At 42.2% G+C, this 24,551-nt stretch overlaps 1 protein-coding gene across 3 annotated transcripts; it reads right to left on the reverse strand.

Moving 5' to 3' along the window:
• Window positions 1-911: 911 nt before the first annotated feature.
• Window positions 912-16,504, reverse strand: RPS15A (ribosomal protein S15a). 3 transcript variants are annotated; one of them, XM_085632096.1, is made up of 5 exons: window positions 16,387-16,504; window positions 14,911-15,048; window positions 14,609-14,688; window positions 4,546-4,631; window positions 912-1,041 (listed from the first exon to the last, which is right to left on the reverse strand). In XM_085632096.1, the coding sequence occupies exons 2-5, from the start codon at window positions 15,041-15,043 to the stop codon at window positions 948-950; spliced, it is 393 nt and encodes a 130-aa protein (XP_085488222.1). In that variant the 5' UTR covers window positions 15,044-15,048; window positions 16,387-16,504; the 3' UTR covers window positions 912-947. The 3 variants fall into 3 exon arrangements, with proteins under 3 accessions (XP_085488222.1, XP_085488220.1, XP_085488219.1); XM_085632094.1 differs by having other exon boundaries at window positions 16,294-16,396; XM_085632093.1 differs by lacking the exon at window positions 16,387-16,504 and adding an exon at window positions 16,350-16,377.
• Between the last annotated feature and the right edge of the window lie 8,047 nt (window positions 16,505-24,551).

A 24,551-nucleotide genomic window follows, 5' to 3' on the forward strand; every position in this document is an offset into this window, starting at 1 on the left:
GTCTCAATCTAGTCCCATCTCAGGACACCAGATCAAATCACAACACACACTATTATTGATCCAATTACCCAAATGTCAAGTCACAGCTCAATATACCACAACCACCCTGGCCCGTCCACTATACAAAAAAAACAAATTATTAAAGCCATGCAACATTACAACACCCCAGTTAACTCTAATCTAAACACAGACACAGCTTCAATGTCAAATAAAATATCTATATGATTTGCCTTCTGCCACTGGTAATGACCCTGAAGTCCAATACGAAAAAGCACAAACCCTCATGGTTAACATCCTTCCACAAGGCACCACCTTTCGTATTATCTCAACCATATTCCTTGCATGTGTCCTCAGTGCTGACAACCCACCCAGTTACACATCAAGATCAGCTGAGAGTCCTGATGGACATTATTGCAGGTGTAGTAACTCTCCAGTGAAGTATACATGTGGGCTCTTGCTAAGGCTTTAAGAGCTGAACCCCTATTGTGCAACACAGAGAACTCCAACTTTTGTTGCATTCAGACCAACTGCTTTGGGTGTACAATGTGTGCAGCTTGCCCCATCTAGTCTCATTTCTTAGTTACAGTGAGTGAGCCTGTTAATTGACTTACCTATTCAACTCAAGTAGGTCAAAATAATCACTCACCAATCATTCGGGGCATGATCGAATCATGCATACTGTAATTATCACCTAAAATAAGCCAGGCAAATAAGGACAAACATACAGCGCTCATGGTAACAGATACATCTGCTTTCTAGCACACTGCTGGACACAAACATGCAAGGTTTAAGCATTTACTATTTTAATGCACCTCAAAGTACAGATGAATAAATATTAAGTGACGGATAAACTGACGTTTACAAAACCTGTTTAACTGCATTCCCCAATCCATCAAACAATCTAAAACAAGTCTGTTTAACAATTTATTAGTCTGCCTTTTTACATTCTAGAAAAAGAATCCCAGGATTTTGCCTCCTGTATGTTTTCGCCTAGCTTCTTCGTGATCCATGATGCCAGCTGACGTTGTGAGAACAATGTATCTGTTCAAAAGCAATTTTAAAAAAAACGTTAGATTACAAATATTCAGGTAGTCTCATCACAAAAACGATCTGAAGCTTGGAAATTAGCAGCTGCTTTATGTATACAGTTCTATTCAATGCATTTCATTTGTTAGAATTGTAGGCTGAAACCGGTCATTGACATAACTAGCAAGCACAGAATGGCTTAAAAGTTTCTGGATTTTAAAAGTGCTGGTTAACTTTCTGGCAGTCCAAGATTACGCTTTCTTGTTTCCAGTGCTACTGTTTCTGCAGATTTAGGGTTTTATACCCAAGGATACCATTCCTAGCACAAACAACCAGCATATATTAGTCATATGTTGAAAGAATGAGATTACAAATCTGAATTCTAGATGAAGAGCAGATTCAGAGTGCCTAAAAATGCAAATTTCCCACTTTGGTTACAATTGCACCAAATGATTTTCCTAGCATGAGCTGCTGGGCAAGTCTGTTATGTAAGTGGGGTTGATGGCCAGTCACAGCTGCTTAGGGTGGGAAAAGTGGTGGGTCTGCATTCTTTGCCCCACTTCATGGTATCAGCACGATTTCATCTAGCACATTCTACAGACCTGCCCCTGGGATGGCTCAAATTGACATGCCTCATGCGTCAACCAAGGCATTCACTTGCCATCTGGATGTTCTCCCTCCATTAATCAGAGGGCTGTCTTAGCAGCAGTAACCAAGGCAAGAAACTTTGCATCTCAAAGATACTACTCTAAACCACCAAGTTGGTGACCTTCCTGTCATAGACACAACTTAAGTAACGGAAAAACGTTTTTTTACCAACAGAAAATTGACACTGGAATCTTGCTTGTGAGGTCCAAATGAATGGCCTGGATCAAGAGGAAATTGGGCTTGGAGGATTGACATAGCATGTGTATAGCGCGCGTTCACCAGGAGGGCATCTTGGCGGTGAACAGATGTTTGTTACCGAACTCAATGGTACACATTTCAGAGACCTTAGAAGGATGAAAGGCTGAGTGGACCTGCCAGGATTTGAACCGGTTACCATGAGGCAAAACAAAGGCCCCTACAGTGGACACATTAGTACACTAGGCCTTCAGACCGGACAAACCTTTGCATCATTAATAAAGTCACTGAAAGGCAGCTGGGCTGCTGCTGTTTGAAACACTTCAAACAGCCTTTGATCCTACATTTTGGGGGGTGGTGGGGTTTAACAGAAGAGCCCTTTTCCAGATGCAAAGCAGTCTCCATCTTATGATGTCTGTGTGTCTTAATCGAAAAGCTTACGTTTACTTTCCAAATAGCGCTTAAAGGGCTCCAGTCAATAGCAACAATGTTCGATTCATTCTTGGATGTACACTACTTACTTAATATGCATACATGTACGAAGGCATGTGTGCAAGAAAGCAACACTCCAGTTTAGTCTTCCAGGGTAGCATGTACTCTACTAAATCTGGTAATAAACCAGTTCACACGCGCAACGTAGAACAGCAAACATGAATAGGAGTCACTTGTAACAGTGGCTATGCCCCCGCAGCGATACCTTCAAAGATACTGGGCAAGAAGAGACCAACTGTATTTGTTGTACAAGGGTACCTGGCACAGTATGGCGTATTTAATATCAGACTAAATCTGGGAGAAGTTAATTAAGGATGGATTAGCTCATTTCTATCCAATGTTGGGAGAATATTAACAAAAGATTATTTTGCTGGCGAGATGGGAGGTCTAGGCAGCACATGACAACCCTTGACGGAACTCCTAAGGTTACATTAATTTTAAAATAGATTTTTCAAACGCAGATCTGTTGCACAAGGACAATCAGCAAGCTTTCAATTAGTAATTGCAGGGTTATTTCAAGAATTGCTTTGTGTATTGTATGGCAATTGCATTTAAATAGCGCTTACTACTCCTGATGGGGCGATGAAGCCCTTTTTTGGCGAGTAGCGTGCTACTCCAGAACCCATAAAGGATTAGTGGTGAATTAGGATAGTAAAATAAAAAAGTAATTTGAGTGGTGGATATGTTAAGTCAGTTATGTGGGCAGAGGAGGGAAAAAGGTTAGCATTAATATAGCGCTTGCTACCCCATATGGGGCGCTGAAGCGATTTTTCGGCGAGTAGCATGCTACTCTGGAACTCAAAGTATAAGTGGTGAATTAGTATAGTGACATTTTTGAGTAATACGAGTGGTGGACAGGTCTTATTTAGATACACTAATTCTTTGATACTTAGCAGACTTTCATGGCCACGGTCAATCTAGGGGACAGATGAGGCCTAAAGACCTAGAGCAGTCTCATTATCCAGGTCTTCAAATTGGAGGCTTAGAGGCAAGTTAAAGAAATCCTATTAAAGCAGGGTGTACAACTCAGGACGAAGATCTTAAAAGTGAAGATAGCAATATACTTATACGTTTTTACTTTCTCCATAAAAGAAACTATAGCTTATAGTATTGCTAGCAATGTTTTTGGTATGATGTGTTAATGGCTGAGATTTTTGTCTCAACTGTTTGTGGTGTGTTTTAGGCAAGTCAAACAAGGATTTAAGTTGAGAATTAGGAATAGAACTGAGTAATAGACTTGGCTCATGAGAATTCAATAAGCATTGGAGGGAGGGGACACCACCTTGAACTACCTACTCACATAAAAGCAAAAGCTATATTGTCCCCTTGCCCCTCCGCCCAATAATTTTGGGCATAGTAACTGCCATGGATCATAGGCTAGTCAGCGAAGGTGAACAGCATACTTGGAACACAGAAGCTCAAAAGTACTCTACCTGGAACTAAGATTGTACGAGGTAGTTATGCACTTCCATCCCGATTGTAATGGCATTGATATAGCAATTGCTACCGACAAAGCAGTGAAACCCTTTTCGGCGAGTAGCACACTACTCCGGGAACTAGAAAAGGAGTAGTGGTGAATTATTATAGGGAAATATGGAATTAATTTGAGCGGTGTACATGAGTCTTATTTGGATTGAAAAAGGATAGGGGAGGGATACAACAGGGAAGGGTTTGCATTCATATAGCGCTTGGTACACCTGATGAGGCAAAGCTTTTTTTGGCAAGTAGCGTGCTACCCCAGAACAGCACCTATCTTCCCCAAAAACACGAGCATGCAGAACTAGATACTATAGAGCGTTCCCCTATGTTAAACAACTTATAACATTTTACTACAAAAAAGGGGTGAGGGAAGGGACAGTTTCATAGTCAAGCCTCCATAATTTAAGTGGAAAAAGAAAAAATGTGAAGGAAAAGGACTGCAGAAGGGGCTGTAAAGGGGGGGGCGCAAAAATTAGCAGGAGGAATGAAAAGCTGCAGTAAGAAAATGACCATGAAATGAAACCAAAAGGACAAAGTTATTAAAGTAAAGAAATGTGCAAATGGTGCTGAAAATTGTGAAAATGCAAAATGGGAGATCGAAGTGACAAAACAATGAAGTGGAAGAAAATACAACCAGAGATTAAAAAAATAAAGAGAACAATGGATGCCTTCTAAGCAAGAAAGTTATTTCAATTCTGCACCTACCCAAACTGACGAGATGGCAACAGATTGTTCTGCCACTTCTCCAGATCCTTTAGTTGCACATCAAACCGTGGACTGATTACACCACACTGCAAAACAAAAACTGAATTTGATGAACACATTCACTTATTTGTGAAAGACAACCATCAGCAGAGAAACTAATGCAACGCAGCAAGCAATAGCTTCAGAGGCCACACCTTAATATGTTAAGTCCATTATTACATGCCATTCACTTGAAACCAGATTTAGTCCTACGCTAAAGCCCAGGTTAAGGCCCATTTCAATGCATGGCCAAATCTCAGAGCAAAATACAGTGGGCCCACAGGAACACAGGTCAGTGCTCTGTGTAGGGCAAACCATTCCAAAAACAATCTTTGATCCCGAACGCCACTGAGCAGGTCGGGACCTAGCTCTCAAAACAAACAAAAAACTACACTGTGGTGCTCCCTCTGTTCTGGTTGGTGCCATTTATGGGGCAGATACAAGTACAGTTACTGGAAAGAAGGCTTGTGTTTTAAGGGATCATTGGGTGTGCTGAGTTCTCTAGTGAGCTTCTCAAGAAAAAGCATGTTAAAAGTGCACAGGCGATGCATTTCAATTATTTTTATCTGGTTATCACCGAGACTGAGCTTAATACACACATCTAGTACTTAAGTTGCACAAAAGAGCAGACTTCGGTCACTCTGCATCGGTTTCCATTGCCATGCGAGAGAATTTAATTTAGAAAATGCTTTAAAGTGGGGAGACTGACAAGTTTTACCAAGGGTAAAGGAAACCTCCTCTGGTCAAAGTTAAGTCGGAGCCCCACCGCACAACCCCCCCCCCCCCCCCCCCGACCACAAGAGTTTATTTGGGGGGGGGGGGAGAAACAGACAAGGGAGTGGTGCAATAGGTGCCCATGCAGGCTTGCATGCGTACGCCTCCCACAACCTCCGTTTCATCATCTACATTTAACTTAGAACAGTGTGGAAAATACAACTCCGTGATGGCTTATAAGACATCTTCCAAAACGTTCATCAAGACAGTTCTATTTTAATACACCAAAATGTATGAACATTGCACTTTCAATTCGATTGACACTATTTTGCAATTTTAAACAAAAAAAAAATGAATAAAATTACAATAAACAGTATAGAAGAGCCATAAAACATGGAAATTCTCTCAAGAATAAAAATAGTATCTTACAAACATTAGACCCCTCTTACATCAATCCGTTCACTAACTAGCATTTTAAAATTCATAGTTTGCATCTTAAAAAGTAAGTATTGGAGTTACGGACAAATCTTTATATAGATTGGCACAATCCAGTGCCCATGGATGTCCGCATGGTAAAGTCTCACTGTACATATAGGGGGGGTGAATACTATAATTTTACAGTTTCTCCAAATTGTCCTTCCTTAGAGGAGGACTAATTAATTTTTTCCTTTCCCTCTCATAAAACTACCAGAAAAATAAGATGTACAATCGATTGCTTTGAAATACCGTCACATGGGCACGGTGAAAGTTGGTTAAATGAAAATACATGTGCGGGGTACCCCTACATTAAAGGAACATAATTTAGACTGAATGACGTCAAAATATACCGGGGGCAAGGATTTTCAACAAAAGCAAGCTAGGAAGAAGATCCATATAATACAGAGGGTAAAGTGTGGTATTCAATTAATGTGAATTTTTCCTCATTTCTATCCCATCTGTCATGTGTACTTTGGGACATAAAAGGATCTTTTAATCTTGCTGTAGGAAAGGTTTACAGTATGTTGGATTATCATACAGGTCCCCCAACCCCAAAGAGACAAGTGACTGTCTACCATGGAATTTTAAGAGCAAGATCTAAATTCATAATATATTTTAAAATGAACTGGATTTAACTGCACAGTCTTCCTTTTCCAGATAACCATAATAATAAAGGGGCCATTCAAATAGTATTGAGGATAAAAAGGTAAGCCTATTCCTTTATGGGGGGGAATGGAGTTAGAACAGGCAGCTGTGACGGACAATCTCTTAGCAAATCTATCCTCTATCATTTGTAAGCGGCCCACTTGTGCTATACCCCAAACTGCACCATATTTGGCCACATGTATTGTTTTTACTAGATAGATTTTCACATCTTCTGTAAAGACTAACCTAAATTTTTGGGCAAATTTAAAGATTGCAGCTATACTTTTATTCATATGGTTGGCTCTAGATATCACCATCACATCCCATCTTAATTTGGAATTGAAAAGAATACCCAGGTATGAGAAATTCTCTGTGTTCAATTTTTCTAGCTTCAATCTGATAGTTTACTTTTATTTCTCCCATCTTCAATCGTCATAATAAAGGACTTTGTTTTAAACGTGCAGATTCAGGCCCATCATAAAAGTTTACGTAGTTCGTAATACACTTCCGTAGAGACAGGAGAGTTCTTGCCAGCAAGACTCCATTATCTGCATACAGAATGGGGGGGGCGGAGTAGAGTCTACATAGGGAACATCTGAATTTTTCGGCCAGCGCCTCATTTAGGTTATTGGCATACAGTGAGTCGGAGAGGAGCAAGAACACAGCCTTGTCTTACTCTCTCAATTTTGAAGGGTTTAGTACATTCTCCCTGTTTCCCCATATAGAAACTTCGCCTTGGCTCCTAAATATATTTGCATAATGAACGATATCATTGCGGCATCTAACCCCATTACCTCCATAATGCACCATAGCCTGTTGTGGTCGACACAATCCAATGCTGCTAACAGGTCCATGAAGGCCATGTAGAGGTTGCCTTTTTTAGCTAGTGAATATTTTACCACTAATAAAAGTTACATTGGAGCACTGATCCAGCATACCACTGCCCTTCCTGAATCCATATTGGACTTCTGCTCGTATTCTATTTTCAGCGACTCATTGCAGATTAATAAAGAGACATTTCTATGCATAGACAGGGGACACAATATCCCTCAAGAAATGAAGTTCAAACGATGTTTAGTAGTATATGATGAACAAATAGATTACGTGCATTTCTAGAAACACTAAATCAGACTGAAAAGTGTGATAGGGAGAAGAGTCATTGTGGAAAAGGGCAGCCGCTATTTTACACTTTAAGAGCGGGTGCAGAAAAGCCAGGCGTGGGCTCAACTACCTAAGTAAAAGCTCAGCATGGTCGTTTGCAAAAGTAAATAAAAAGTGTTAGTAAATATGATTTAGGTGAGCCATGCATAAGCAAACAAAAGTGCGGCTGCCATGTTATGTTATATTCCATATAGGTACCCTATATAGGGGCAGGTAACATTACAACCTTTCACATATTTTGTTCCCTACATCACATTCATAACGATTCTTAAAGACTGACCTTTTACCTAGATAAAACACTGCATTCAGAAAGAGGGTTTTTCCCTGGTTTTAATCTCATACATTATGCATGAGGCTTCTTGGGAGCACAGCAGGACTAACATCTCCTGTACAATATCTCTGTATAAAGTTCAGGCCCGACATCATCCTTTAGGCCGATTTAGACAACAAGGGGACCCAAGAGGCAATAGGCCAGGGACCTTGGGTTTGTAGACGATTTCTAAAGACAATGGTCCCTAGACAGTTTATGAAATTGAAGCAACCAATAAACATATGCTAAATAGACTTTTGTCCAGCCGGACAGGATTTTAATTATTAAATAAAAGCATAAAAGGGAAATAATGTACAAATTCAAGTAGGACACAACCTGCGTCCTACTCACAATCATAAACAAAAAGAATAGGGAAAAGGGTTTTCAGGCAGGGGGGGAAGTGTCTGCACATTAAACAAGGTGACTGCGTGATCACGTGACCGCCTTTCTAACTACTTAATTCACCAATGCACTACACTGCAAGTCGAGCCGTGTATTACCAGCCAGGACCCCGCCGTATGGACCCTATCCGAGATTCTCTCAGTAAGTTTGTAACTGCCCTCAATGCCGACGGCCCTTCCCGTTAGCTCTCTAAGGCCCACACGCTAATGACCGCCATTACTTCTCCCTACAGGTCCTCCCGCGCAGTGACAGCCACTACTTACCAAATTATTTCGGTGAGCTAAATATCACTCTTCCCTGCCACCCTGCCCTAGTGTAATTTGATATACTTGACCCCTGTCTCCCTCTTTCAGATTCATAACCAATTATTCGTGGACTCTGGCCATCCGGGACATTGCGCTTCCCTGGGAAGGATTGCTCCCCCCTCACCTTCACTCACCTCAGCCATACCCTTCCCATCAGCTTCACACGTTTTTCTCTTATTTATAGGACACCAAGCCTGGCTCCTGACAATCACTCGCGGTTAGCCACGTGTGCCAGAAATTCTCTTTTCTGGTAAAGACCCTTTAGCTTGCGTAACGACCCTTTAGCTTGCGTAACGACCCATTCGCTATGTAGTTCCACAGGCGTTCTAATTCACGGCTTCTTTCTTCTTGCATAGCCTTTCCTTCTTTCATTCAAATCTCACGATTATTTCGTCACTCACCCTCTACTAAGGTATCCCCTTTTTCTTCCCTTTATCTATCCATCAATCCTTTTTAATAAGCCAGCAGTGCGCGCACGGCCTTAATCACCCGGTTAAACAGATCAATGTCCCACTAATTATGCCTTGGTCGGTCGTTGCCCACATTATTTAATGCTGGTTTCTCTAATTTCTTACCCCCTTTTTCCCCCTCCTTATTCTGCCTTACATGTGAACATTTGTCAAATAAATTATGAATGTATTTTGACATGCATAATTCGAATATCTAGAATGGTTCGTACACAGGCATGTAATTGTCCTGAAGATGATCCCATGATTTTACCCTAGGGATCGAAACATCGTCAACACCCTGTATACCATATGCATAAACACTGTAGGTTGTAGTGTGCAATGGTACACTCATGCGAGTCAAGTCTGTTACCTTGTATAATGTGCAGACACTTTCCCCCTGCCTGAAAACCCTTTCCCCTATTCTTTTTGTCTATGATTGTGAGTTGGACGCAGGTTGTGTCCTACTTGAATTTGTACTCGATTTCCCTTATATGCCTTTATTTAATAATTAAAATCCTGTCCGGCTGGACAAAGAACATATAGTATATTTAGCATATGTTTATTGGTTGCTTCAATTTCGTGAACTGTCTAGGGACCATCGTCTTTAGAAAAAAATCATCCTTTAGGCCGACACTAACACAGCAAGGTTAGGACCCCTGGGGAGACCTATGGGCTTGCTTAGGACAGAGGAGACAGACTTCCCTGCTGACACACTGACCAGAGACACTGAGGTTCCTGCATGCAGGCGCTCCAGCTCGCAGTGGTCTAACACCCTTGTGGGGTGTCCAATTCGAGACCAGGGAGGGGTCCCATATTCTCTCATTCTCAGGTAATGGGGTGGACTAGAGCCTAGATGGCTTCTTGGCATAAAACCTACAGATGCTAGGTACATTTAGGAACATCTAGTTAGGGAGGCATCATAGGAGTACGCACTTTTATCATGTTTTATATACATGTATTCATGATACTACAAGACGGTAAAACTTTACCATCCCTTTACTTTCGTAGTACTTCTAATCATATATCTCGGCTACTGTAATGGTTGTTGCAGCTCATCTATTCTACACTAGAACTGTTCAAAAAATGCATTTAAAACGCCCAGTCTGTTTATTCTGTGTATCTCTGAAACAAACTAAGTGAGCACAAGTGACTGAGCGAAAAGCAGTACATGGTTTCCAAAATTTTCATGTTCTGAGGTTGCCAGAATCTATTCTCTCCTTGGTAAGAGGAGATTATAGTGGCACTGTGAGCTAGCGGATACAGACAGGCCAACATACCCGGTGGGGGTGCACGGAATCAGCCTGCCACCAGTCCCACCGTTTATGTTATCGAAACGCAGATCATGTATAGGTTACATATGAACTACACAAAAGTTCAAACAATGTTTAGTAGTATGTTATGAATAAATAGATTACGTGCATTTCTAGAAACACTAAAAATCAGACGGAAAAGTGTGATAGGGAGAACAGCGAGTCATTCTGGAAAAGTGTGGCCGCCATTTTACACATTAAGCGCGGTGTGCAGAAAATCCAGGTGTGGGTGGTACTGCCCAAGTGAAAGAGCAGCATGGTAGTTTTCAAAGTGTAAATAAAAAGTTAGTAAATTTGATTTAGGTGGGCCACGCATAATCAAGCAAAAGTTTGGCTGCCATATTAAAGATGAAGCGCTGTGTGCAGCATTTTAAAAACTAAATCAATGTTTAATATAGGCACTGTTACTAAGCAGCACAATAAGAGGGCGGGTTGTTGAAGCTAGAGAGCATTGGCCATCAGAATACTTTGGAGTAAACTACCTCGTTTGTCAAAGGCTACCCTTGACACCAGCAAGATCACACGCTGCTAGAAAAGACTGGCATGAGGAAAACATGCTTTCCTGCAGAGCTTAGCTTCCTGTTAATTTAGATTTAGTGACAGGAAAGCACCCATCGTAAAGCAAAAAAAAAAAAAAAAACGCTGGTTAGCACACGATCTCCGACATTGTTCAAGTGAAAGCGCGCATGGTGCACTGCAAATACAAACAAGGAACCGCCACTGCTGAAGCCGGCGTCCCGCAAGTGCTATATGGGGCTAGATCTACAATAAGCAGCATGTGCGCCGCAAATATAAGCAAGAAGCAGCGCAGTTATGTGCTCCGTTGTGCCTGCTTCAGCAAGACATGAATAAGGCAAGTAGTGCGCCTTAACTGCTAATGAAAGCTAGAGTGTAAGGCCACATGTAAGTGGGAATGTCCTTATGGGAGGTAGCAAGAGGGAGGTACTAAGGAGGGAATATTACGCCGATTCACAAATCAAAGGCCATCATTTACAAAGGGCAGGAAGAGGAGCAAATGTTAAAGATGGACAGAAAATGAGGAGCTCAAAGTCCATACCTGAATACAGCAGGTCTCAAAGAGACAGCACAAGTGCAGCCTAGGCCACATGCAAGTGGGGATGTCCTTATGGGAGGTAGCAAGAGGGAGGTACTAAGGAGGGAATATTACGCCGATTCACAAATCAAAGGCCATCATTTACAAAGGGTAGGAAGAGGAGCAAATGTTAAAGATGGACGGAAAATAGGAGGAGCTCAAAGTCCATACCTGAATACAGCAGGTCTCGAAGAGACAGCGCAAGTGCAGCCTAGGAGACCTAAAAAACACTAGGTTGTGACATTCTGTGCTACATTTGAGCTTTCTTTCAAAGCTCAGACCAACTGTGGCCTCTTACTCTTCAAGCTCTGTCACTTCTTCCACAAACTCCACAACTTGTGGAGTACAAAATTTCAGTAGGCTACATACATTTTATCAGGTTCCAGAAGTGCATAGACCGCTTCATTAGGTGCAAGTTAAACAGAGAATAAAATGCAAATATCTTACTTGATACATAAACATCTACAGCGCAGACTGTTCCTGCCAAAGACAGAACACCTTATTCGGGAAAACATTAAGAGCCTTGTTTTAAGTCTCGCATCAATTCGGCAGCATACCAGCAGCACTGAGGCAAAGACTAATGGAGTCCTGAGTAAGCCAGCACTGGCTCTCCCATGAAAGCCACTGGCTTTTGCAATGATTTTTAGCCATGAGGGACAGCAGCGCTATGTCACCTCCTTTATGCTTACCAATCCCCCAAAATACCATATGGTAGCCGATAGGTTAGGCACTCTGACCAGTTGCTCCCACACTGCCACTCGATTCGCCTCCTTAATCTGCACTTCTGGTTTGGCCACGTCAAGTTCTTGCACACCTTCTCCCCTCCTGGACCCACATTTATGCTTTACTCCCTCCCACACCCTCGTCTCATCCTCTGATGTACAAGACAATCCTGTTGAAGTACCAGAAGCCAGAAAAAAAAAGTTTCTGCACTGTGGGTGTACCCCCCCCCCCGTGTGTTTATGGCTGCATGTGTGGGTGAGGAGTGTTGTGCTCACAAGCCTAAAAGTGAAATGTTGGTTCTTGTACAAAAATGGTCATTCCTGGCAATCTGCTGGTCCCGTCACATCGGTGGCACTATGTGGCAGCACGCTTCGCCTAGAACAATGGTGGTAAATCCACGGTAAAATGCTAGTACTACAATAGTGCTAAATCCTGGCAACATGCACATCCTGTCACAATGGTGGCAATTCAAGGTAATAAAGATTACAGATGATTCAGTATGTAGTGAGCACTATATTCAGGGTAAATCACCACTTCACAACAACTTAAATTTTTGCACAATACATCTTAACACAAGCATTAGTCCCTTCAAAAAGCACCACTAAACATCCACCGTCTCAAACTACAGCCAGTTTGGTCAGGATCGCTCAAACCTATCCAAGCGGACCTCGAGACCACTCTTTTGTACAAGGTGAAAACTCTAACAGGAAGCAAAGGGGCTGGCTCCAATCAGAATTACTCAAAACAGACAATTAATTGAATGAGATCTGCTCCAGGCAGTCATCAGCCTCCCCAAGTAGTAATATAGGACAGACAGACCAAAGGGAAGGCCTGGCCTAGAAACTTACTCACCTTGAACAGAAGCTGCAGTCCCACCCCTACCAGCTACCAAATAGCAGTATTCAGGGATAATCAGTAGTCCTCTGCTAACAAAGCACTTGTGGGACTTCTAAAGGTACACCTGTCTACACACTCCTTACTTCAGTGGCTGGGTCTCTACATATAATACATCATCACTCTTGATGGGAGCCATTTTCGCCCCATCTTGTATCATGCTAAACCAAAGTCACAAAACCGGATCCCACTTTGCTTTTTTTTTTAATTAGTTGTGTTAAACTTTAAAGAGGATTATCAAAACACACCTGCTTGGCATTGGTTTAATCCTATTTACAATGTTTGCATAACAACTTCTATATTCGTTCACATTACGATCAATGAGTTACTGTTCCCTAAAGCACAACATACAACTACTGATATTCCCCCTAGGTGTGTCCAGCCATTAATGTACGCTTCCAAACCCTTAAGTTGATCAGGAAACGGTAGTCTAGCAACAGACAAGATGAGAATCCACATGAGAACTGCCATAGCTTGTTCATTTCCACCGTTTTGCATACTCAAACAGCATGCCATCCCAAAAGCCTCCTCTGTATTCTTAAAACTGCAAGAAAAATATAAGATTCACTTAAGACTACCAATTGTCGCACCCCCCCCCCCCCCATTTTGTTTTCAATGGACATCTTATTTTTCCAACCTCTGCATGCCTCTTCAGAGGAAAGCCTACTGTAAGTCACATACATTTTGCCTTGATCAGTTGTATTTTTTTGTAAATCCAATCTTAAAGATCACACCCTCCTCTCAAACTCATACCCCTACAACCTAACAATACTTAAAGTCTTCCAAGCTCATCTATTAACCCAACCATCCATCTGCATAAACTCATACTACTTTCCTCTAAACGTCGCACTTAATGCCTATTAATACAATTCTACCAGTAATGTCTTCAGGATGAAAAATCAGTGCTATCATAAGACAGCACAAGGCGAATACCAATAACCAACAAGAAGAAATAACCAGTGCATTAACAGCCAACCTGGGGTTCCAGAGATGCAGCGCTTTAAGTGCTTCAAACACCTTGTTAGGAGTAGTAAGAGCTATATAGAATGTGTTTACAATACAAAGCAGAGTGCATTTGTAAATGATGAAATTTGTAACTCTTGAATCATACTTGTTTTCTCGCTGTTGTGTTAGCCCTACTGAACTGTTTATATGTTGCTAATTAAGCACATTTTAAGCCCCCATTGGTCCATTTTGTTTTTTCCTTAAGGAGGCAAAGATAAAGTCTACACATAAAGGAAATCTTTAACAGGAGGAAAAAGGAGGGGGTGGGGGAACTTTCATACCTCGACGTGCAGCATGCTGACCCAGAATACAGTATTTATCACTTGATTTCTAAGGGGGGGGGGGTCATATTATATAAAAGGAGAAAAGTGACGGAGTGATTGTACCACATCTGGAAATGTAACATGGTTGCGAGCGGAAGAGTTTATGACAGTAGGAAATTACAAACAAGAGGGTGTCGATAGATTTCCTGAATGGCAGGAGCAAGTCTAAGACGCAAAATTTAAGTACAACGTTGGTTTCAAACGATAGCCTACCTTGTTTAGTCTGCCAGTGAGGTTCACAACAATTTTCCCAGCTCGGTGATCATCAATGATTTCAAATTCACCAATATAACCTGAAAAATCCAGATTATGACAAGTCACCCAGTCGTATATGAGACTACAAAGATAAACATTTAAACAAAGTATATTGATTGTGGCATTGGTCATTAAAACTTGCCTTAATACAACATTTAAGCTGCTCCCATTTTTCCACCAAAATAAACCTGCAACCGTGTGGGGTAATATGCCATCCAGCTAATTTGACTGTCAGCATACTTGCTAATTAAGACACTTACCATGTTTCATCATCACAGTTAAGAAACGCACGATCACTTTGGAGCAAGGCCTGATCAGAACCTGGCGTTTTCCACGTTTCTCTGCATTGTTAATGCTTTTCAGAGCATCTGCAAGAACATTCATGCGCACCATGGTGCCTGTTTAAAAAAAAAAAAAAAAAGTAATGGCAATTAGCAAACAAAAGCGTTGCCCTTCCTTAAAAACGTACAGTCAGATATAACATAAATACAACACAATGAATATGACAGTTTTCCAATTGCCCGTGGTCAGTAAGAAACGGGGACGAAAGGTTTAATTCGCGAGTTATCTAACAAAAGTGAAGAGGGGAAAAAAAAAAAAAAAAAACAACGTGCCGACGATTTTCCGGTTAACCACACAAGCACAAGGGGGCATCAAGAGCGAAACGAAATGCAAATGTTTCACACGAAACCAGACTTGCGAATATTTTAGTGGAGGAAAGTAGGAGATAAAAAAAAATAAGGTATTTCCCCCATTGACTTCTATTAAAGGAAAAGCAATTAAAGAGAGGGGTGGGAGGCATCCAAAACAGCATTTTTTTGCTTCGAAAATCGAGTCTCGCGTCTGAAACTGGTCTATTGGCAGGTATGCGAAACATGCACGTTTTCCATAAGATACCAATAAGCGGAAGGAAGGTGGCTTCGGAACAATGTACTGATAAGCGGAATACATATGAAGCTAGAATATAGGGCTTTACATTAAAGATCACGTAATAAAGCGCACGTTTCTACAAGGGCCTGTAAACATTAACTCAACGAGGCCACCACAATATAGTACGAACTAGGAGGCAGTCGGTCACCAAGACATGGATGCTGCGCAGGTTTAAATATCTGCAACACTCTAGAAGCCTTCATATCGGACCCCCTTATGATGAACGATGGCTTTAAGCTATAAAACTGGCACAGGCAAGGGACATATTGGCCAAATGGGTGGCCCTTGCTAACGCTGAAGTGTAATGTTCATTTACTCAAACAATTGCAGCCGGGAAAAAAACGTGTTGATGTGAGAAAATAACGCACGTTTGAGGTTAATGGCACACAACACTTTTACATAAATAGTGATTCTACAGTAAACACGCTATAAATGTCATTTCCAGATAATGGAACAGACTGCACCAGATACGTAGAGGTGCGGTTAGCTCACATGATGCGACGCCAGAACCTAACGGCCAGTCACGCACCGAGACACCGCGGTCACAAGGAATTGATTAGACCTGTACAGCCCGAAACTTCGCGAAGATCGATCATACAGCTAACAGGGAAAACAAGGATTTCTTGATCTACCCCCAAAAAGGGACTGCGGGTGCGGCGTATCCACTCCCCGGGGGTCAAAAATGTAATCGAACAGATGGTGGGAAAACGTACTGTCCAGTTCGCCCTACAAAATAACGCTGGAAGGCGGGATGCACCCGATATCCTACCGATGTTTATAAGGCCAGAACAAGACCGGATACTTACCGGTCCTGTAATATGGCGGAAAGAGAGAAGGGGAGGGCCAGCGGGGGGGTTTCGGGACAATCCTATTCTCGCGAGATCCCGCCGAGGTATGGTACTCGTCACTGCGCAGGAAAATAAATCGATTGCCGAAATCAGTCCCATAGACTAGGATCTTGAACTGCCCTCGGTTAACAAAGCGCAGCTGTGTGAAGATACCTGTTCCTTCCTCAGCAATTATTTGGATAGATTAATGAAGCTATGATACCGGCAATACGCAAATAGCCCAAAGACCTTCTTAAAAGACGTCCCGCTTTGAACGATTTTTCGGTACTTGATGTTAAGTGCCTGGTAGCCAGTGGCAACGATTGAGATCGTCATAAACAAGAAAGACTACAGTGCAGCTGTGGAAGTTAAGAATGGTTAAACATGACAGTTTGTCATAATAAGCTCAAACGCCATCTTGTATCCAATCGTTTTGGGTAGGGAAGGGAACTAGTATTAAAGTAGAATAGACCGGTCAAACCTATGATAATGTCGCGTTTACTTACATCGGAGTCGAGTAAGAAGATATTTGGAAAAAGTCGAAATAGCATCATTTAGCTGAAAACAATGAGCCTCCAAGTCTAACTCAGGACTAATGTCATGTGGCATAATGTACGTTGTAACATGGGTCGCTAACATTTCAGAAATTTAAATGCTGAGACTGTAAGAATTTGTGTTTTCATTAACTTAGGACGATTTCGGCCTCGTCATCCATCTCTTCGTGGCATTGCTATCTAACATGACTTGAACTGCTGTCTGTCACTAGTGGAGAAAATGATTCCCTGTGGGTTCCTCAGTAGAGTGTACTTTCTCTCGGACAGAGCAACAGTCCCAGGCTGAATAACACACTTTGTACTGAATAACATAAAATGTACTGAAGACAGGCGTTAAGAACCTTAAAGCTCCATGTATTAGAATAAGTCAGAACATCTTCGAACTCTAGTTTAATTGGAGAAATGGTTTCAGTGGGGAGGACCAACGTCTGGCAGGGACTACGTTGCTCCCGATCTGATGCAGTATGCTAAGGGTATGTTAATGTATGGGTTTATGCGGTGACGCATCCAACAGATGCAATGAGAATTACACCCAGATGCAATGAGAATTACACCCAGTTGAAAAGCGATATTTCAGCTGCCTACCAATGCCTCCTTTGCCTTATGTTACCGGTTGGGAAGTACTGCATAAAATATGAAACTTTATAACTGGCTTGTAGTGATAAGAGTATCAAAGTAACATGTTAGTGTTACATTGAAGAAGGTGGTTTGGCAGGTAAGTAATCCAGTAGTCGTAGGTATATATAAGTAGGTTTATTAGTCATAAGTTAGATGGTAAAGAAGGCCCCACCGGGAGCAACATCCAGCTGCTCAGCCCATCACACTCAAACTGACCACACATTCAAACCATGCATTCACGAACATTCTGATTACATCACACACACAGGCTGAGCAGCAGGGAGAAGGAGACACAGAATAGTATAGAATATAACACATCTCCCTCCTTCAAAACAATGAAAACAAAAGAAAGCAGAAGAGAATAAATACAGTATGCCATGACGATGACAAAGTTAGAATTTCCAAATAAATATTGAATAAGAATATAAGAATGACTACAAATAAAATTGTGGAATAGCAATACAGCATAATAAAGAACTGAAACAGTGTAGAATAAGTTACATTAGAATAATTAATAGCATCACACCTAAATAACGAAAACACCACTCGCATTAAATCCGAAAGAAAGGTAGGACGTCACATCTCGCGCAAAACATAAAAAGAGGCATAATATCACCTTGCACAAAACCAATGCAAAAGCACCACATGACAATACAATCCAACAATTCAATGCAGAAACATCACATGACAACTCAATTAGACAATAACTAATGCAAAAATAACACACGACAATTCAATCAGACACTCAATTTCACATAACCACCATCCCTCATCACAAACCAAAAACCCTAAAAATCACAAATCATACCAGTTGGCCAGACAGCACAAAAAGCGATAAACAGGGAACCGAAACTAAAAAAAATGGCGCCCTAAAGAATAACAAAAACAGGAACGCAGCATTTCTAAACTAAGCAACACACAGCATGGGGTATAAGACTCCTCAAAACACGTAGATTAAATGACTATTCAAACATATACCAAGGCAAAACACACTTTAAAGGGTACTTGACACCCAACGCACAACTCCCCGAAACGCACGCCTAGGCAAAACACATATCAAGTTAAATGACTTTTCAAACAAATACTAAGGCAAAACACACTTTAAAGGGTACATGACTCCCCAGCGCTCGGGGTACATGACTCCCCGAAACGCACGCCTAGGCAAAACACATATCACACTTTAAAGGGTATCTGACCCCCAACGCACGGGGTACATTGTGAGAAGTTGGCCTGATATATGATGTCACTAATTCTAGTGTACACCTTGTATCAGTCCAAACAACCCTTATGATGATTGGTTGTAAGGTCAACCTTGTAGACCAGCTATCCTAGTGGTAGCATGGACAAGAGCAGTTTTAGGCTAAACTCTGTATGGCATGTGACGCCAGCTGTTATACCATTTGTAATCCCTTGAATACCAAATGAAAGGACACCACAACAGATATATATAAAAATAGAATGTATTTATTCTAGTCAAACCCTCAGCACTCTTTATGAGATTCGACGTAAGTACAACACAGTCTTATTTAAGCATACATTAAGTCACACAGGTAAGTAATACAGTTAGGCCCTAGGGGCCACGCAAACCATATACTAAGTAAGTGGTATAAGAACCACTGTCACGAACACAAGATAGGCCTAGGCCTAGGGAATCGCTGGGGCTACACTATACTACCAAAGGTTAGGAAGTGGGAGGCCCACGGGATTCAGGTGCAGAGTGGAAACACTCACGCGTAATGCTCGAGATTAAAAGGCTTAAACTGAGCAATTAGGGGAATGAGGACAATATTGCTCCGTAAATGTCATACAATTTCTTGGAATATGAGCACAAATTGTTGGAGAGCTCAATAAAAACAGTTTAAAACTGGTTTGATTTCGGTGGCACACTCTCTGCATGATCATGACACATTTACTACATGACTAGATCTTTGCTTAAGAACACCAAATTCCATGGTCTCTTCACATTGGAGCATGCTGCTAAACCCAATAATTAAAATAAACAAGTCCATTTCACACCGGGGCCACAGGAACAGCAACCTCAAAGGCACGATCTCTGCCCCCAGTTCAACTAAACGTAGTCAGTAAACGGATCTTTGCCCACACATGAAACTTAAAATTAGCGCAGACTGCAGTTTAACCCTTTCAAATTGTGCTTCACTAGTTCCCACTGTGATCCACTCATCACATTAGCATCAGGTTCGATATTTCCCCCGATCTTAACCTTTTAAAAATTCTTCACTACTTGCAATTGTTGGGGGTTTCAAAGTGAAAACAGTCAGTTCATTTCAAAAGCCAAACGTTTTAATTCTGTAAGTTGTCAGTTGGCTTGAAGCTTTAACGACACGCCAAATCCGATGCCAAAAACTATTGATGTGTAGACTTAAATTTCACCACTCTTAAGATCCAGCATGCTAGTGGGTTGACATAGATGCAAAGATGAAACTTATTTGTAGGTAGGCACACAAAGGATGGTTGTCTTCACATCACCATATTTTAAATGCTTAAAACTTTTAAAAGGTAGGCTGATGTAGGCTGGCTGTAGTCAGGCTTATTACTGTGTAGGCTGCTTGTAGGCAGATCAAGACATTCAACCACACAATGTCCAACGCCCCAAAACGTACCTTTGTAGGCTGTCTGTTGTAAAAGACACCGGTGGGGCATCCAAGGCATAGGTTAGCTTTACTCTTCAGGCTCAGCTGGCTTTGCTTAGGCGCTTGTGCAGTTTCATCAGTTTCTTAAGTTTTCACGCGTGGTTCTTTATTTCCAATAGTCGCCACTGTTACATTGAAGAAGGTGCTTTGGCAGGTAAGTAATCTAGTAGTCGTAGGTATAATTAAGTAGGTTTATTAGTCATAAGTTAGATGGTAAAGAAGGCCCCACCGGGAGCAGCATCCAGCTGCTCAGCCCATCACACTCAAACGGACCACACATTCAAACCATGCATTCACGAACATTCTGATTACATCACACACACAGGCTGAGCAGCAGGGAGAAGGAGACACAGAATAGTATAGAATATAACACATCTCCCTCCTTCAAAACAATGAAAACAAAAGAAAGCAGAAGAGAATAAATACAGTATGCCATGACGATGACAAAGTTAGAATTTCCAAATAAATATTGAATAAGAATATAAGAATGACTACAAATAAAATTGTGGAATAGCAATACAGCATAATAAAGAACTGAAACAGTGTAGAATAAGTTACATTAGAATAATTAATAGCATCACACCTAAATAACGAAAACACCACTCGCATTAAATCCGAAAGAAAGGTAGGACGTCACATCTCGCGCAAAACATAAAAAGAGGCATAATATCACCTTGCACAAAACCAATGCAAAAGCACCACATGACAATACAATCCAACAATTCAATGCAGAAACATCACATGACAACTCAATTAGACAATAACTAATGCAAAAATAACACACGACAATTCAATCAGACACTCAATTTCACATAACCACCATCCCTCATCACAAACCAAAAACCCTAAAAATCACAAATCATACCAGTTGGCCAGACAGCACAAAAAGCGATAAACAGGGAACCGAAACTAAAAAAAATGGCGACCCAAAGAATAACAAAAACAGGAACGCAGCATTTCTAAACTAAGCAACACACAGCATGGGGTATAAGACTCCTCAAAACACGTAGATTAAATGACTATTCAAACATATACCAAGGCAAAACACACTTTAAAGGGTACTTGACACCCAACGCACGACTCCCCGAAACGCACGCCTAGGCAAAACACATATCACACTTTAAAGGGTATCTGACCCCCAACGCACGGGGTACATGACTCCCCGAAACGCACGCCTAGGCAAAACACATATCAAGTTAAATGACTTTTCAAACAAATACTAAGGCAAAACACACTTTAAAGGGTACATGACTCCCCAGCGCTCGGGGTACATGACTCCCCGAAACGCACGCCTAGGCAAAACACATATCACACTTTAAAGGGTATCTGACCCCCAACGCACGGGGTACATTGTGAGAAGTTGGCCTGATATATGATGTCACTAATTCTAGTGTACACCTTGTATCAGTCCAAACAACACTTATGGTGATTGGTTGTAAAGTCAACCTTGTAGACCAGCTATCCTAGTGGTAGCATGGACAAGAGCAGTCTTAGGCTAAACTCTGTATGGCATGTGACGCCAGCTGTTATACCATTTGTAATCCCTTGAATACCAAATGAAAGGACACCACAACAGATATATATAAAAATAGAATGTATTTATTCTAGTCAAACCCTCAGCACTCTTTATGAGATTCGACGTAAGTACAACACAGTCTTATTTAAGCATACATTAAGTCACACAGGTAAGTAATACAGTTAGGCCCTAGGGGCCACGCAAACCATATACTAAGTAAGTGGTATAAGAACCACTGTCACGAACACAAGATAGGCCTAGGCCTAGGGAATCGCTGGGGCTACACTATACTACCAAAGGTTAGGAAGTGGGAGGCCCACGGGATTCAGGTGCAGAGTGGAAACACTCACGCGTAATGCTCGAGATTAAAAGTCTTAAACTGAGCAATTAGGGGAATGAGGACAATATTGCTCCGTAAATGTCATACAATTTCTTGGAATATGAGCACAAATTGTTGGAGAGCTCAATAAAAACAGTTTAAAACTGGTTTGATTTCGGTGGCACACTCTCTGCACGATCATTTTTTTTTTTTTTTTAAACCGTTTTTATTGCAGAATCATAGGATCATCACTGTACATACATTACGGGTCTGCGCCTCAATCCCCTGTGCCAGATCTCCGGCAGGGTAGGATACCTTCGTACACAGCTTATTAGCCCACATCCCGGAGGCCGGGCAGCGTCAACAGGATGGACAGCGTCCCCGAACGATCTCAGCGGCTAATGACGTTGGCTTACTCCCAGGACGTCTACTTTCTGCTTTGAAATGTTTTCTCCCCCCCCCCTCCTCCCCAACAAAACCCCTCCCCTAATCCTAACCCTGAGTGCCCTCGCCCTCCCTCCCCACCCCAACAGTGCTCTCATCGACGCCTGGCGGAGGCTCGAATAAGTGAATTTGGGTACTTTTGTGTCGTGTTTACCTATCTACTGTGTGTGTGCGACCGGAGTAGCCCGGGGGCTGCCCTCCCCGTCCGATGGGACCCCTCCGTCTTCAGTCTCACTGTTGCACAGGGCCTGCACCATCACCTCCCACGCTGTGGCCGCCTCCAATGCCTTATCATCCTCCCTACGGCTCGCTAGCTGGTACCTAAGTGTACTTTCGCTCGACGCCCACCTCTGCAGCTCTTTAAGCCATCTCCTATGCGTGGGACCCAACTTTGATTTCCACAGTGTCGTCACTTCCCTTTTTGCTAAGAGGAGGCCCATATCTATAAATTTACTCGTGGTTTTGTTCTTGGGAGTGTGTGGGAACCAGTGCAGAACGCAGACTGCTTTACTATAGTGCAACTCCCTGTCTGTTACCTCAGTCAGCGTCTCGCACACAGCCTTCCAATAATCACTCAGGCGGGGGCAATCCCATAGCATATGGCCGAGCTCCGCTCCAATCGTGCCGCATCTAGGGCACGCCGCCTCCTCCGCCCCGAAATATTTCCGAATTTTGCCCGGAGTAAGGTAAGCCCTGTGGAGGACATAGAAGTGGATCAGTTGGAAGCGTGCATTTCTCGTACTCTTTCTGGCCCTTCTAACCAGGCCCGCCCACGTAGCATCGGGAATCTCTGTTTGTAGATCTTCTTCCCATTTTTCTTTCAGGGCTGTCAGCGGTTGTAATGTTTCGCTCAGCATTCTGGAGTAGAGACAGGTGACAGCCTTGCGGGTGCCCGCCGACATCATAGCGTATTGGCACGCCGCAGACGTAGGAGGCTCGCGGAGCCCCTCCCCCCAGTACTCTCGCATCGCCCCAGTCTCTCTCTGCACGATCATGACACATTTACTACATGACTAGATATTTGCTTAAGAACACCAAATTCCATGGTCTCTTCACATTGGAGCATGCTGCTAAACCCAATAATTAAAATAAACAAGTCCATTTCACACCGGGGCCACAGGAACAGCGACCTCAAAGGCACGATCTCTGCCCCCAGTTCAACTAAACGTAGTCAGTAAACGGATCTTTGCCCACACATGAAACTTAAAATTAGCGCAGACTGCAGTTTAACCCTTTCAAATTGTGCTTCACTAGTTCCCACTGTGATCCACTCATCACATTAGCATCAGGTTCGATATTTCCCCCGATCTTAACCTTTCAAAAATTCTTCGCTACTTGCAATTGTTGGGGGTTTCAAAGTGAAAACAGTCAGTTCATTTCAAAAGCCAAACGTTTTAATTCTGTAAGTTGTCAGTTGGCTTGAAGCTTTAACGACACGCCAAATCCGATGCCAAAAACTATTGATCTGTAGACTTAAATTTCACCACTCTTAAGATCCAGCATGCTAGTGGGTTGACATAGATGCAAAGATGAAACTTATTTGTAGGTAGGCACACAAAGGATGGTTGTCTTCACATCACCATATTTTAAATGCTTAAAACTTTTAAAAGGTAGGCTGATGTAGGCTGGCTGTAGTCAGGCTTATTACTGTGTAGGCTGCTTGTAGGCAGATCAAGACATTCAACCACACAATGTCCAACGCCCCAAAACGTACCTTTGTAGGCTGTCTGTTGTAAAAGACACCGGTGGGGCATCCAAGGCATAGGTTAGCTTTACTCTTCAGGCTCAGCTGGCTTTGCTTAGGCGCTTGTGCAGTTTCATCAGTTTCTTAAGTTTTCACGCGTGGTTCTTTATTTCCAATAGTCGCCACTGTTACATTGAAGAAGGTGCTTTGGCAGGTAAGTAATCTAGTAGTCGTAGGTATAATTAAGTAGGTTTATTAGTCATAAGTTAGATGGTAAAGAAGGCCCCACCGGGAGCAGCATCCAGCTGCTCAGCCCATCACACTCAAACGGACCACACATTCAAACCATGCATTCACG

Source organism: Triturus cristatus, chromosome 10 (assembly GCF_964204655.1).
Source record: "Triturus cristatus chromosome 10, aTriCri1.1, whole genome shotgun sequence".
Lineage (NCBI taxonomy): Eukaryota > Metazoa > Chordata > Amphibia > Caudata > Salamandridae > Triturus > Triturus cristatus.